A 16696-nucleotide genomic window follows, 5' to 3' on the forward strand; every position below is an offset into this window, starting at 1 on the left:
TTACTTCCTTAAGAAATGGACCAATCGGCGTAAAGAAGGCGGGAAAAGCATGCCCCTAGGAGGAAGTTCTGTTCTGCACTGCAGTTCTCGCACCACAACGAAAAATGATCAGTGATAGGTGGGCATAACGACATATTTTTTTGAACTTCGTACTAATGTTTAATTTAACCCCTTGCTACTTTATGTTGTATTGTTTATGGCATTAATGTACAATAAACACGTTGTGTCTTCAGTGTTTATATATACAGTGCTCATCCTATTCTAAGTCAACGTCTTTTTTTTAGGACTTCCTATGTATATTATATCTGTTCCTGCAATGTGAAAATAAGAAATGTTGTATATTTCTCATTCAATCAATGATGAATTAATTTAGTAATAACCAGGATTAGTAAAGTTTTAATGGTTACAACGAGATGTATTTTGTTTTTCTATCATTTTAGTACGCTTAACTTGTTTTCTTGGGAAGTATACAGACAGCAGCACACTGTACCTCAAGCAAGCTAAATACACTTGAACAGCTGCGCCTCCTTTCCCAGGTAGAAGTTAAATGCATTATGTATTTGTCATCGATAGTTGCCCCATAGTTAAAGGGATAGTTCACCCAAAATGAAAATTCTCTGATCATTTACACCTCACACCATCCCAAATGTGTATGACTTTCTTTCTTCTGCTGAACACAAATATTTTTAGAAGAATATTTATGCTCTGTTAGTCCATACAATGCAAGTGAATAGGGGCCAGAACTTTGAAGCAACAAAAAGCACATAAAGGCATCTTAAAAGTAATCTATACGACTACAGTGGTTTAATCCATATTTTCAGAAGCAATATGATAGGTGAGAGTGATAAACAGATCAATATTTAAACACTTTTTTTTTAATATAAATTATCCTCCCTGCCTAGTGGGTGGCGATATGCACAAAGAATGTGAATCACCAAAAACAAATGAAGACGAATCTGAAAGTGGATATTTATAGTACAATTTACTTAAATATGTATATGTTTCTCATCTACACTTATAATGTCACTTTTGAATATATGGATTTAACCACTGGAGTCAAATTGATTAATTTTATGCTGCCTTTATATGCTTTTTGGACCTTCAAAGTTCTGGCTACCGTTCGCTTGCATTGTGAGGACATACAGACCTGAAATATTCTTCTAAAAAACTTGTGTTCTGTAGAAGAAAGAGAGTCAAAGGGGTCTCCTTTTCAAGGTAGAGGTGAAGTGCATTATGTGGTATCGATAGTTGCAGGCATCATATGAAAATCAATGACTTAAGTTTATACAATCGCTCAAAATATAAACCCACACGTTTTTAAAGAAAGAAAGAAAGAAAGAAAGAAAAAAAAGAAATCTCGACACATACACGTCTATTATATATTATTGTTAATAGAAATATTCCTTGCTGAAATGTACCAATACAATTTCTATTCTGTTTCTATTGACAGTGTTTTCGAATTTGTAAAAGTATTTGTTTATGGCCAGTAATATTACAAATTACAAATTCGTTCATTGTCAAAGACAATGTAAACGCTGGGAAAGTCCACGAATGAGTTCATATCCGTGTTTAGGGAAAATAGACTTCTGGCTCACAGTCACCGAATGAATAAAACCGGTCAAGGGCGCGCGCTGAGAGAGCCAGGTGCGGGCGCTCTCGCGGACACCAAACCACATGACAAAAGCAGCCAACTGATCGCGGAAGTGCGACTTTTTTGGACAGTGGAAAAGGGGTTGGCTGGGGAGGAAAGGAAGGCAGGGCTAAAAAGTCAAGTTTCATGACAGTGCTCGTAATCGATGTGTAAGTGTATCTGGCGAGACGATGCGGTTTATCAGAATCCTGGGTCTCTTTGTTTGTCAAATGTGACATTTTGAAGAGTTGATCTGAAAAGTGCATAGTAGAGCAGGACCGGAATAGAGGGGCCAAGAGGAAGCGAGCGGGTAAGTTCTGGCAAAAGTTGATCACAGTCATGACTGCACTATCCGGGACGGAAATTCATTCTGATCCGTACTGGAACATGCTCGAATGGGTGTCTGATGAAACGGAGTAGTTTGAACTTGTTTCAGCGCATCAAGTTTTGACGCGTTACTTTTGTTTTACTTTTCTATTTAAAACACCCACTACATATATGCTCGTTTTAAGGCCTGCGTTCATCTTTTTTCATTTAATGAGTTTTTTAGAAAGTTATTGTATTACTTGCCCAATGCGCTTATTACTATAGGCTAAGACTGCACATTCGTGCTTTTCAAGAATCTGGATGTTTGCTTTTTGTTTAGAGACGGTGTTTAGATTCGTCCTTTCATGAAACAAATTGTGTGATCAAAATGGCATTAAATGTGAGGCTATATTAAATTCTATGTGCTTTAATGCATATTATTTTGGATTGTTATCGGAAATGTTGATTATCTCTTGTTGAGAAAGCAGTTGCCCTCAAAACTAGGACCATTTATCATGAACTGATCTGGCCAGCTGCGAACTTGCACCAGCGCGAGCTCTTATCAGTTGCGCGAGCAGCTGTCGTGCATACATTTGGAGCAACTCATGATTATTCAGTCTAGCATGAGGGACAAGCCAGTGTATTCCTATCAGATTCAGATTCAGACGTTTAACTGATCTGCCACTAGATCAACAAACTATTCATGAGGTCTATATCATTGAGTCATGTATGGAACAATACCTATCTTGTCAGTTTGAGGAAACTGGAGTCAGTACTTTTGTGGATGGTTGAATTTTCCTAAATGAAGTCTTTCCTATTGAATCAAGTAATTCTTGATCGCCTTGATTGGGTATTCAGAATGTTACGTACAATTGGACACCAGTAGCCAAGACACCTGGTCTCTTTTACATCAAATGTTGCATCCTGTCCACGGGTGCAGTCGTACAGTGTAAAACCTAGAACCCCTCTTGCTTGCGAACAAGCACATGCCTCAGAAAAGCACTTTGAATTCCTGTTCAAGTTTTATATTGATGCTGAAATTAGCTTGGTGTGGAAACCACTTCGTACCCTTAATTTGGGAATTTCCAATTTTGGAATTTAGCCCATTGAGTTGTCATGTTAAACATCTGCTTGTGCATGCTTGTCTGGACGTTTATTAATTTGTTTGCTTAACCACCCACATTTTCTAGGGGTTAAATTATTAATTTTTAATTTCTTCAAATTCAGAAATAGTTGATTTGTTTTTCCCCCTCTTAGACCGTATATATATATATATATAGCTGAATCACTGATGATAATGCCTCCGTGGAGCCAAGCTGAATTTTTGATGAACTGACAAGCTTGCTTTATTGTATCTCTCTCTCTTTTTCTCTCTCTTTTCTTCCAAGCGGATTTGTTATCAGCTTGCCTGCAGATGACACTAACTGGTGAAGGAAGCACTAGATACTTAACAATTTCACCTCATTAGAAGCAGGACGAGCAGGCTGACAGTTGCCATTATTACTGCTAAATGGACTCTCTGAAATAGCGTGATATCACACTGACACACAGCTGCTCAATCTCAGATGAAAAAACTAGTGCTCAGAACAGCCATTTTTAGCTATATCAATCTCTCTCTGGCAAAATAAAAGACTTTGAACCTGTCAAAAAAGAGAAGAAAAAAAGACTCCAATCACTCACTCTGACATAGTGCCTTTTGAGGCCTCCTCCAAACTCCTCCTCTTTGTAATTTTGTAGATTTAAAGAGATGTTTTAGACAGTTGCTCAGACGATGGGTCACAGTAAAGCAGAATGTGCTGGATGTGTTCCAGGCTTGCTTTTTTATTCTTAACCCTCCAATTGTCTTAGGGTTATTTTTGAACTGGGACAGGAACAAAAATATGTTCTAAATACAGCATCATTTTTGGTACTGGAACCAAACATTGTGACTTTTCAAGATCATCAAAAGAAAAAGTATTTTTGTATATAATTCTTTAAGAGAAATGCCCATTTAAAACAAGTTGTTCCTTCCGTTGTCTTAACTGGTCAATGTTGACCCGTGTGGGGAAAAATCTGTTGTGACCTTTCACCTTCTGACTTTCTGGATGTTATACAGCTTTAAATATTTTTTTTTGTACATTTATAAAACAAATTTGACCTGAAAATATTTAAAATGTTATTACATTTAGTCCCTAGCACCATACTACTCTCTAGCTTCCCCACTTGGCTTACTTGGTACTGCAACTTTCCCAAAAATGGCCTATTTTTCTTTCAAACAGGGTTTGTGCACACATGCACGTCCACACACACAATTACAGCACTTTCCTAAACCCCTGTTACATGGCAACAAATAGTTTGACACTAGTGGGAAGGAATGGATTTGTTGCAATGGATGGGTAAAGTGGGCCCATTTTGACTGCTGGAAAAGGCAATAGAGATTAATTTGTGACATGTATACTAAAATTATAACCCTAAAATGTACACTGTTGATTTTCTACAAGTAGAATAAATCTGAAACTTGTGTAATATTGTTAAGATATTTTAAAATGCCAAGTGACAGAAATTAATCTTACTTAATATTCAGTAATATACATCACATATACTTTCCCCCATATCATTATACAGTTCGTGACCACAATCAATCAGTTTTTAGTTAATGGGGGGTCTTTAGTGCAGTTGTTCACAAATCTTGGATTTATACATTTTTAATGGTTTTCAATATGGGTTAAAAATGACCTGAAGGACAAATGGAGGGTGCTGTTTAATTAAGACAATAGGAGGGTTAAATAAACAATACTATTCAGTGGCTTTGTCCCAACATGCCGTCTATTGCCTATCACTTAGCTTCAGTGTTGTGGTGCTGTTGGCTGGGGTTTCTTAAGGAAGATACCTTCAGGCATAAGATTGCTGTGAATTCATGATAATTTGACATCTGCTTGAAAAACTAGAGTGACAATGACGTGCAGGTGGTCAGCACTGAGTCAACAGGATGTTGGTTTGGTTTGCAAGTAGCTCAGCTGCACACAGAGAAACATGGTCAGGTACTAAAGCCACATAGTCAGTTTAAAGAAGTGATAAAGGTATACAAAGAAGTTCTGCTCCACATGTAGCTCAAATGTTCTGCCTCTTTTACGCCTTGATCTGAATGCACCACACATAGCCTTTTGTTCTTCCTTTCTTTCTCACCACTTGATTGGCCGGGAGGGGTCATTTCCTGTTCAGTTCTGATCTTCTATTAAAAACACACACTAACACAAATGCGCCTGTAGATACAACCACATTCTTTGTTGATAACTGGGTTATCTGGCTTTTTATGATCCATAAACAGGCAGTATAATAGATCAAAGTTCCTTTCTCTCTCTCTCTCTCTCTCTCTCTCTCTCTCTCTCTCTCTCTCCCTCCCTGTCGGGCACATAGTCTGGCTGTCTCTTTACAGGGCATCTTGGCTCCTCACGTTAACACCTCGTCTCTCTCTGTTGGCATATTTTTATCACAGGAGAGTTAAAGTTAGATCTTATCTGCTTTTTGCAGAATTTTTCATGTTGTGCTGTGAAACGTCCCTTTAGGAAGTGAAGATCTTCTGGAATATCCTCTTGTGTGATGGGCCAGATAATTCCCGGCCTTTTAGGTTAGGTGTATCAGGAGTGTTACATGACCTCTGACCTTCTCTAGCATTTGGATCGTCTGTAAGAACACACACACATCCTGCTGAGCCCTATTGAGCTGTTTGTGATTCCTTTTTTACCCCCTATAGGATGCTTGGTCCTTTTGTCCAAAATGTCTTCCTCTGAGAAAACCCACACATGGAAAACAAACTGTGAGAGTCACAAGCTGCTGCTCAAACCCTGCACTTGTGCTCCTGATGCCTAGGCATTTGGCAATGTGAGCTCACAAATGTTTTCTGTAGTTCAGACTTTGAGTGATCAAGTTAACATTTTATTGAGCTCTTTAATCCACTTGGGGATCAATCTTGGCCAGGGATGTGACAAACTACATATTTTGTGTTACTAATTGTCTCAAGAATGCTGTGTATAATAAGGCTGATTTTCACCTGACCACCTGTTTCTTTACAGTGTGTTTACAATGTCTGTGATCCATCCAGAACAGTTTTGGTTCCGTTAATAGTTCTCAATCCTGCAATGTTCTGCAATCCTGCAATGTTCCTAAAATCAAAGTCCCTTTCAAGGCAAGTCATTCCACACAGCAGCCACCTTTGGAATACTGCTGGTAGCTTTTTTCTGTGGATAAAAGTGTCATAAAAGGACAGCTTCTATCTACTTGAATAGGGAAAGACTGAAATCTCCAAAACAGTTGGTCAAGATTACGTTCAAAAAACATATTTCAAATGACCAGTTAAATCTGACAACAGTTCTATTGTAAATGGTGCATCTTTAGCTTATATCACGCTAAGAAAATGCTATTTGTAGGCTGGTCCAGCTAATGTGCATGCAGTTTTCAAGTTGACTGAGAAGCAATTTCTGTTTTTAGAAGGTGATTGGTTCTTATACCTGTAAGGCAGGACTTCCCTTTCAACAAATGCTATTTTGGCATTCCAATTTTTCCCATTAATTTTAACACAAATGCCCCACCTTGGGCTAAACAGTCTTTGCTAAAGCATGATAACAGTGTTTCGTGCTGCGCAGCTCAGCAGCAACGCTGTCCTACTTCTGAAATCTACTGCGTGAAACTGTGCATCCCGTGTAGTCCAATTTCTGAACCTTTTGAGCCTTTTATTTTTAAGAAATCAAAAACAAGAATACATCAGTCGGAGCTGTTATTAAATTAAACTTACTGACACGCAAGAAATGTCTTGTCCAAGAACTTTTACGATGTTCAGTGTAATGTTGTACATAAGGCTTGTTAGCTGGCTCTAACTAGCTGATTTTTCCAATGAGTTTCAGGCACACATGTTCACAAGTCAAGTCTCAAGTCTTTGGTTACAAGTCCAAGTCAAGTCTTATTTTATTTATTTATTTATGTTGCAATAGTTATTTATCTGCAGCTGGTAGTTTAATAAACCCTGCATTAGGCTAATTACATTTTGAAATATTAAAACATACTATTTTAAGAGATTGCCTTATGTCTAATAAAGTACATAAGGTTTTACTTTAATACCCTTGATTCTATTTTGCATTTGCCCTTATGAAAACGTACCTTAGTTTTTATAGTTTAAACAGTGGTATTTCCTTGTAACAAGACCATGGTAACCTCAGGTAAAAGCAAGCATGGATCGTCCATGGTAAAATGTAACGTGATAGCTATAAAACAAACGTTGCCATTTTTGTAAAGGAAAAACAGTATCTTAAATACTTTTAAAACTATAAATACAAAATAAAAAACATTTATAAACTGTCATAGTTGTAACAATTATTTTTTTTATGTAGCCTATTATAAATTGAATAGAGCTAGAATAGTTATATTTATTATGAAATATTCTGTGCCTAAATATTCTGTGCTGAATTCAAATGTTTCCGTGACTCGCGCCATGCTTCTCACTGGTCTTCTCAGCTCTGTAATGTGAGATGTGAGGTTGAGAGCTCGAGACCGGTCCGCGAGATGCGTAAGTGCAGCTGTTTTGTGCTCAGGCTGCTTTGTCCATTGATCTGGGCAGCGAATTGTGCTGTTTCATTGCACTTTTGATGTGTATGCCATTTGCTTAACAGAAAATGGCAGTGCATAAACCGAGAGAGAGAGAGTGAGATTTGACCAAATCTGTAGTCGCACCAGTTTTAAAAATGACGTGTCTTTCATGAGTCTATGATTTAGAGTCCAAGCCAAGTCAATTGTTTACGAGTCCAAGTCGAGTCCCAAGTCATTTTTCTTGGTTTTTTTTGCGACATGAGTGTGACTCGAGTTTCCAACTCTGGTTTCAGGTGCTGGCTTTATTTACATAATCACTGGCCAGGTAGAGGAAGACAGAGCACCCATTAGCACCTTTCAGCAGGAGGTGTTAATCACTTGACCATCAAGACTCCCTGCTGAATTAATGGCTTCAAGCAGTGAAAAGACACATGTTTTGTTTGAAAAAAATCATTCTGTCTCAGAGAAGAACTGACAAGCTGATCAGAACTTTTTTTTTTTATCACACTCAGCTGCATATCATCACAAACTCTGATTAAAATCCACAGTGATTCTGTCATTCTGCAGAAATAATGCAAAAGCAACTAATGTGGGATAAAAATAACCTTGACAGACATTTTACAGTTTTGGTGTATTTTAAATTATAACCTTGTAAAAACATGCAGCATTTCAACATTGTAATTATTTTAACTCCTGTTTTGGAACAATCAAGCAACCTAAAAAAATCACTCCCCAAATCACTAATTTTACTCGTTTTTGTAAAAAGATTTTATAAAATAAATAGAATATTCAGTGTGCAGTATTGTTGGGATCAATTATTGTATCTTTGTAAATGCATGCCTTTTACAAGAATTGTATTACATTTCTGATTTGTTACATTTGCTCTGTCGAAATCTGAAAGGATCTCATCATTTGGCAACAGACTGCTGAGTTAATGTAATAAGAATTGCATTTCTTATTTCCAAATAATCTTCCTCAAAAGTACTAAAAGTATTGTTAAGGAACCGGAATTGTTAAGAGTTATTGGAATCTGAATCATTAAATTCTGTATGATTCACATCACTCGTGTTTGCTTATCGTGTTTTTGCATTCAAAAACTGCTAGATGGAGCACAGTGGAAAAGAACAGAATGTAGGGGTCTTGTGACACATTTCTAAAAGTGTACTATGGACTGTTCTAAAAGTTAAATTTCTTCATGCTGTGTTAAAGATGCAGTGCCTGTGGAGAGATGCACACATTGTCTTACAGCTCTAGCTAATCAGCACGCTAATTGAAGAACCACCGCTTAAAGCACCTAAACATTAAAAATACATTTAGATTAAAACTCTCTAATTGACTAATAATTGGTTGGCTTGCAGTTTTTTGTTTTTGCTTTGAAGCCTTAGAAAATTCAGTTAATATATATACTCTTTAAGTTTGGGAAATTACAAGTAATAATACAAATGTTATTCATTTCTTTAGATGTAGTGGTCTATTTTCTGCAGCATGAGAGGAAGAGAGCATGGAAATTGCTGTTTGAGGAAGTGGGCGCTACTGTGTATATGTATTTTAGCTGGACAAACTGTGTGCGGTAGTACTGTGAAAAGAGAGGAGGAGGGAGCGAGGAAGAGACTTAAAATAGAAAGCTCACACATTTGTAGTCTAGAAGCCTGAGTGAATGCTAATCTAATGTCCACTCAGAAAGGCACTGACAGATTCCCACAATTTAATCCTCGTGCTTGTAACCTGTTTATACCATCACATAGGGTTGCCATGAGTTGATAGATGTATCTTAGAAATAATTTCTGTGTGCGACAGTAAGAACTGTTGTGTGTTTTCTCTGTTTTCTAATATTTCAATAGAACATGTCAAGTGTGCTTTCTTGATAGGCCTATTGTAGTGCACCGTACACCTGCACTACGATGATGAGAACATCTGGGTTTCCTTTTTTATGTTGTGAACTTGCTTAAGAGAATCAAAGACATCATGAGACCAATGCAAAACCACATATAAAAGTTATCTTAGCTCTTTTATGTTGTTTTCCCTGCCTCACTAACCTGCTGTCTTTAACTTCTCCTGTTATGAAACCAGCATGAGAATTGCAGCGTTCCCGAGATGCTTGCAGAGGTTACACCAGGGTCAGCTGTTTATCAGCATGTAAACAACGGTGATCCAGATGGTCAGAACTTTTATCTTGGAATGTGGCATGACTTATGTCTCTAGGCCTTCACGTTATCCTTTATAACTAAAGCTCACTGTACGATTTTGGACACGATTCTGTAGTCTGAGACAAATTTCAGGAATCCTAAAGGATTTCTGTCATTGTAGGGCAAAATGGGCAATCTTACAACGTTCAGTGTGACATGTTCACCAATGGCTAATTAATAGCCTTTGCAATGATCTTTAGCCTCAGACGAATTCTGGCAGTGTCAGAAATTTAGCATCGCAGCCATATATTGTGATTGTTATTTGTGGTTAGGGATAATTTAGTCTTAAAAATATTACTGAACATACTCTCAATAACAAGTCTTGTGCTGTATAAAGAATAATATTCTGAGTGTTTTGCAGTTGGTTTCATGTCTCTAGGTCAGGGGTGGGGAACCTTTTTCCATTAAGGGTAATTCTAGTATTTACGGAATTATTCGCGGGTCATACAATTGCTTGCAATTTTCTGATTGTGGGTTGAAATTAATGTGCGCATTCCGTTATGTGCTTTCACACCAAACACACTTAAAGGTCTGTCTATTATACAATATTTTATGTTGCTATCATTTAAAATTATTTTTTAACAATTTAAAAAATATTTGTAATAATGTTTTTCAGGTTTATTGAATCATGGCCATTTTTTTCCTTTTCAAATTATTTCTCAAATGGCGTCACAGGCAGGCCGGGAAAAATGATCTCACGGGCCTTATACAGCCCTGAGGCCTGACGTTCCCCATCCCTGCTCCAGGTCAAACATTCATTGAGTTTAATAGATTTATAGGGATAATTTAATCTGTAAAAAAAAAAAGGACTGAACGTGTACCCAATAACAAGTCATGTGCTGTATGAAGAATAATATTCTTTCTTTTTTTACAGTTGGTTTCATGTCTCTAGCTCAAACTGTCATTGAGTTTATTGGAGTTTTAGTGAATATTACAAACATTTACACACTGTATTTATTTGAACACATATAGATTGTAAATTCCACAAACAGAGTCTTGTGTCATGAAAGGGATATTTTTAAGAACATTTCGTATTTTTTGTGATGTCATAATATCAAATGGTTCAATTGTTTAAATGATTTATAGGGCTAATAAAATTGATATGAAAAAAAAAAAGTCAGCTTTGTGCTAGGCAAAGAAAACCTATTCATGCATGTCCAGGTTATTTTGGCTTGAAAATGTGATTTGCATGGATAGTTTAATGGGAATTGTCGCGAATGTCAAATATAAAACTAACTTTACCGCACTCGCAAATACAGGGCATATGTGATTTGGATTTGAAGCGTGAAGTTACTGCAATGATCAAACTGTCAATATTAAAAAAATAAAATCAATGACAGCAACGGTAAGAAACCTGCACCGAGCGAGCACAAACGAACAAGTCAGAATTGGATGAGATGAGGTAAATGCATGACTGACGTCACAGATCCAGGAAAGAAAAAGGTTTGAACAATTTATATTGGTATGTATTTATGGAATGTTTTAATCCAAATCAGCAGATACAATTGGATACAATTATAGAAATCGATGTCATGTTTTTGCATTATCCATAGGGAAATTGCAAGCGCAATATATTATCAGTCTACATTAATTTTCAAAATTTTGCGTGGTCGATAGGTTACTAATCTAAAAGAGGAGAAAGACAAACTATTATCCACCTTTTTTGTTTTCCCATATGTGAACTGAGAAGTTTGTCATTTTTCTGGCCACAAGTCATTTTATTTCCACAATGAATATTTGCTTGTGGAAGCTCATTATTACTGTAGGTTACCTCCCAAACTCGGTCAATCTTTCTTTTTATATGTTAGCCTATGCTCCTTATGGAGTGGTATTGGAGCAACAGAAATGCTGATGTCCTGACTTTTCAGAGAAAAAAAATGCTCCTCCAGGGTGAGCAAATCCCTCCGTTTCGCTTCTGTTCCACAATGCTTGCGTAACGTGAGTCACGTTCACTGATCGGGATGATTGGGACCACATTCGGCTATGGTGTGTATCGTACAGTCTGACATAATGTTGCACAGTGTGCAATGGCGATATCAATGCGTTCATATCATAAAGTCTGACAAGCAACAATCTTAAAGGACTGTAAAAATTCTACAGAGTATAACGGGCTTAAGATATCTGGTTTCAGTCTGACACATTGCCCTGCAGTACAGTTCAGCTCACTCCTCAACTCAACCCTGTTATTATGGTCCATGCAAAAAACGCAGGCTATGTTGAGTCTCTGTCCACTCCCAGATAGAGCAGTACTGTTATGGCTGAGAAATCTGGCCAGTAAAATATAATATAAACCCAATGTCTAGGGTAATAAACTAGCTGGTGTTCTTCCTGCAACCTAAAATTTAACCCATGGACTGTTCACGGAACGTCTGTTGCATACAGTTGAAGTCAGAAGTTTACATACACTTAGGTTGAAGTTATTAAAACAAATTTTTAAACCACTCCACAGATTTCAAATTAGCAAACTATAATTTTAGCAAGTTGTTTAGGACATGTACTTTGTGCATGACATGACTAATCTTTTCCAACAATTGTTTAACTTTTAATTGACTATATCACAATTGAGTGTAAGAAGTTAACTGTGCCTTTAAGCAGCTTTGAAAATTCCAGGAAATAATGTCAAGACTAATTTAGCTTATGATAGGCTAATTGGAGTCAATTGTATTTTAAGGCCTATCTTCAAACTCAGAGCCTCTTTGCTTGACATCATGGGTAAATCAAAAGAAATTAGCCAAGACCTCTGGAAAAAAATTGTTGACCTCCACAAGTCTGATTCATCCACTTTACAAATGCTTGAAGGTACCACGTTCATCTGTAAAACAATAGTACGCAAGTTTAAACCAGTATGGACTCAAATGCTAGGAGCCAAAGTGTTCATGGTATTTAATCTTTGATATTTAAGAGTTTTGTTTGAGACGTTTGTGGCAGATATACAGGATCATATGGGACACCTGCATATTCTCCTTTGTTGTCCAATTTCTGCTATCTGATTTCAGATTTAAAAAAGTGAATTGTGGTTTGACCTAGGTATCTTTTTATCAGTTAAACATTTGTGTTTTTTACACTAATTTAAAATAAAATTTTTGCAGGTGCATTTCTCTTCTGTTTGCTGGAAATGGATTATGATATTAAATCATCTTGACTTATCGTCTTTATACGAGTCTGACTGCCTTTATTCCTCTGCCCACGTCTGCACATGGAGGTTATTTCATATGATTTCAAAGTGCACCCACAATACCTTTTGAGTTCTATGGCCTCTGTAGAGTAGTATAGTTGATGAGCAGAGAGCACATTGTTACCAAAGTAACACAAAATCTGTCTCGTTTCGAAGGCTGCGCTAGGTAGGACGCGTCCTTTGAAGGCTGCAGTATACAGTGCGTCCTCGTTTAAACGAGACAGCCTTCGTAGGACAAACGGAAACCGAACAAATCATGATCGCTATGACAGCATGCCACTCTTTAACAAGCTTGAGCGCTTCGAGTGAGAAGAGAACAAAGTCCCTCTGGAAGAGTGTGTATGAGGTAAAGTTTAGGATAGTTATGTAGAGAGAAAAGAAAATCTATTTTAATACATTATTTTAATTATATATAACTATAATTATACATATTAAATACTCTGGACCCATCTACTTAGGTACTTTAACTTTGTAATTAATATTACTTGCATTTCAACATATATTTCGAGCAAATTGACATAATTTTTTTTAGACAAATTATGTTACTTTCCATTGAAGCAAAGAACTGTGGGTTGTCAGTGCCCACCAAGTATACATCTCATGCATCCTCCAAATTCCCGTGAAAGAAGGTTGCCTTCGAAGGCTGCATTTGGAGTGTTCTACTCGCTTTTCTGAAACGAGACATCCTCGATGACGAATGCAGCTGACAATTGCGACCTCCGGAGTACGCAGCTTTCAAACGAGACACAGCTAAAGTGTTCCAGAGAAGTTGCCATTGGTTACTGACCGCAGGAACTGTTCTATTCTGGGTGGATCTTCAAGAATGTTACCTACTCTGATTAAACTCCCAGCAGGCTGGAACATGTGCACCCTGTCATTGATTCAGTCTGCTTGTGTGTGCTAGAGACAAAAGCCAGGCAAGCTAGAGCATACATACCCATTTCCCATCCTGTCTGGTCATTCCTCTCATTCCTTGGTTTGACTGAGCATGACCATATCCACAGCACACACTCAGACAGTCTTTAATATGTTGTTTTCAGTTTATTTTAGGGATGAGCAAAACTGCAAATGTTAAAAATTAAATAGTTGTTTGGTTGCTGGAATGATTAGTCAACTAATTGGTCTTAAGGAAGCCCTGTATTATTAGGCTGATTTCAAGAGACAAGGTGTGCTTTTGAATGTTAAATGCCCTGCCGCTATTTAATCTCCAGCCCCACAGCAAAAGGAATTATATTTTGTCATTTATAACATTTTATCATTTATAGTTTTGATTTTGCAGATTACATGCGATTTACACATCTTTCGATTGCGTTGTGTTTGTTCGTTGCTTTTGAAAAAACACACACAGCGTAGTCATGTTGATGAACAAATGATCTGGTTCTATTAATGAATCAATTCAAACGACTCATCAACTGACAGGTTATCTGTTTGAATCAATCTGATGAATTCTTCATTGAATGAACTCAATTAATCAGTCGGAGTGCTTACTGAATTTACACAACTTATTTACGATACCGCAATTGTTTACCTACAAGTTTGAGAAACTTAAATCAGTATTTTTGTTCATGTGACAACTAGTAACTAAAGACAGCCAACACTTCTGAATTGAATAAAAAATTACTTTAATCCTTAAAATAAAAAGTAACTTTAAACATTAAAATATGTTGCCAAAATAGTATTTTAATTAATTAATCACGATTAATCGTATTTACAAATATTTGCAGAGAAAGCCCCTTATATAACAATAATTCAATATATAATGATTATACATATTTATATAAATATATAATTATACATAGTTATCTTTAAATATTTAAAAAATGGTTGTTTGTACCTATACCTAATGCTAATGCAGCAAGATGCTGATAAGAGAGCAAATAATAGTCTAGACACAACTGCTAAAGACCTCCACATCTCGGAGCTGCTCACTGCAAAGACGTTCATCTTTTTCTATGATTGCACTAGACAGATGTATTTGACAGTTGCGCTGTGTTTCACTGTTTTTTCAGCATCTCGTGCAGCAATAGTGCATTTTTTAAACTGTCAATTTAAAAGGAAATTCAACCTTTACAATTTTTATTGAGACACCCATGTTTTGTTTTATTAATTGCATCTATTTCGGAATATTAATTTGACAGATTTAATGCACACCCTCTGCATGCGTGTACTCCTAATCAGACACAATCAATTGCAGCCTCATTTACAGTACTTGTGTGTTGGCTTTAATTAGAGCAGGTAACTGTCACGTGATGTTTTTTTCCCAGGTGCTACAGGTAAAGGGACTAATTTAGAAAGTCTTTTGTCATAAACCCCAATTGAGACCTTGAACATAATTTCATATACACACACACACACACACACACACAATGCACACAAAATGCACACCTGAGCAATGCCTGTTGCTAAACAAGTTAGTATTTTTCCAGTCAAGTGCTGTTTGGATCAATCCAAAAAACTTTTTGGCATTAAATCATCCTTTTTTTTTCCTTCCCTGTTGATTTGGCCCAAGGCTAATTGAAGGCTTACTTTGATTGGTGGCTTTGCTGATATGTCATGTGATTTTGAATGAACATGCTAATGTACATTTACATGCACTTTCTAGGAAAACTGATACACAAAAGCGTGTTTTCCAATGGAGTATGTGGTAAGATTTCCGATACATACACAGACACACATTTATAGCCAAAGGCATGGAGGCTGATCCAATATTACCAAACATCCTGACCTAACTGGTTTATTGTACACTCCTTTCACTTTTGATTTACAAGTTGTAGCAGAACATTACTATAAACCCTGCCTAAAACCATTACTCAGTGGTGACCCAACATCAATTACACCTTCTTTAACGCATATGGTTTCTTTGTCTTCTAACGTTTTGGCCAGACCTTACATGAATGTTTTGGGCGTATCATTAAAGCAAGTTTAACTATATTAAGTGTGAGGCAACATGCTTTTACAAGCCTCATAGTAAAGAGTGCTGAATAAAATGTTATGAGTTATTTTATTAAGTGTTACAATAGGTTTCGATTACTTATGCTCCCTTTTGCTTTTTGCACATTTTTAATTAAGACAGTTCTTAAAGGAATTGTTTACCCAAAAACATTTATTCTGTCATCATTTACTCACCATGATGTGTTTCAAAACTCACATGACCATCTTTCTTCCTTGTAACACGGAAGGAGATATTTATAGCAGAATGTCCAACTGCTCCTTTTATTAAATGAAACTTGAGTGGTGACCACATCTGTCAAGCAAGATTTTCAGTGAAGAACAACATTTTCTTTTCTTTCTTTTTTTTATAATTTTTGGAGCTTGAAAGTCTGTGGTCCCTATCTACTTCATTGTATGGAAGAGAGCAGCTCAGGCATTCTGCTAAATATCGTTTTTTTTCCTCCCCAATTTGGATTGCCCGATTCCCATGTGCTCTAAGTCCTCGTGGTGGTGTAGTGACTCTCCTCAATCCGGGTGATGGAAGATGAATCTCCGTTGCCGCCACACCTGAGACCGTCAATCCACGCATCTTATCACTAGGCTTGTTGAGCGCGTTACTGCGAAGACATTACGCGCGTAGAGGCTTCACGCTATTCCCCGCGGCATCCACGCACAACCCTCCACGCGCCCCACCGAGAGCGATACCACATGTAGCGATCACGAGGAGGTTACCCATGTGACTCGACCCTCCCTAACAACCGGGACTATTTGGTTGCTTAGGAGACCTGGCTGAAGTCACTCAGCACCCCTCGATTCGAACTCACGACTCCAGAGGTGGTAGTCAGCGGCTATACTCCCTGAGCTACCCAGGCCCCCACTAAATTTCATCTTTGATGTTCCATGGAAGTC

General features: G+C 37.2%; 1 protein-coding gene across 2 annotated transcripts in view; it reads left to right on the forward strand.

Moving 5' to 3' along the window:
• Positions 1-1750: 1750 nt before the first annotated feature.
• Positions 1751-16696, forward strand: part of shc1 (SHC (Src homology 2 domain containing) transforming protein 1) — a 44964-nt gene continuing 30018 nt past the window's right edge. Inside the window, exons 1-2 of one of the 2 annotated variants that reach the window (XM_052144485.1) lie at positions 1751-1940; positions 15459-15500. In XM_052144485.1, coding sequence (XP_052000445.1) covers positions 15489-15500 — 12 coding nt within the window. In that variant the 5' untranslated portion in view covers positions 1751-1940; positions 15459-15488. The remainder of the gene's footprint in view (positions 1941-15458; positions 15501-16696) is intronic. The other variant, XM_052144486.1, reaches the window with a different exon arrangement.

Source organism: Xyrauchen texanus, chromosome 15, assembly GCF_025860055.1.
Source record: "Xyrauchen texanus isolate HMW12.3.18 chromosome 15, RBS_HiC_50CHRs, whole genome shotgun sequence".
Taxonomy (NCBI): Eukaryota; Metazoa; Chordata; class Actinopteri; order Cypriniformes; family Catostomidae; genus Xyrauchen; species Xyrauchen texanus.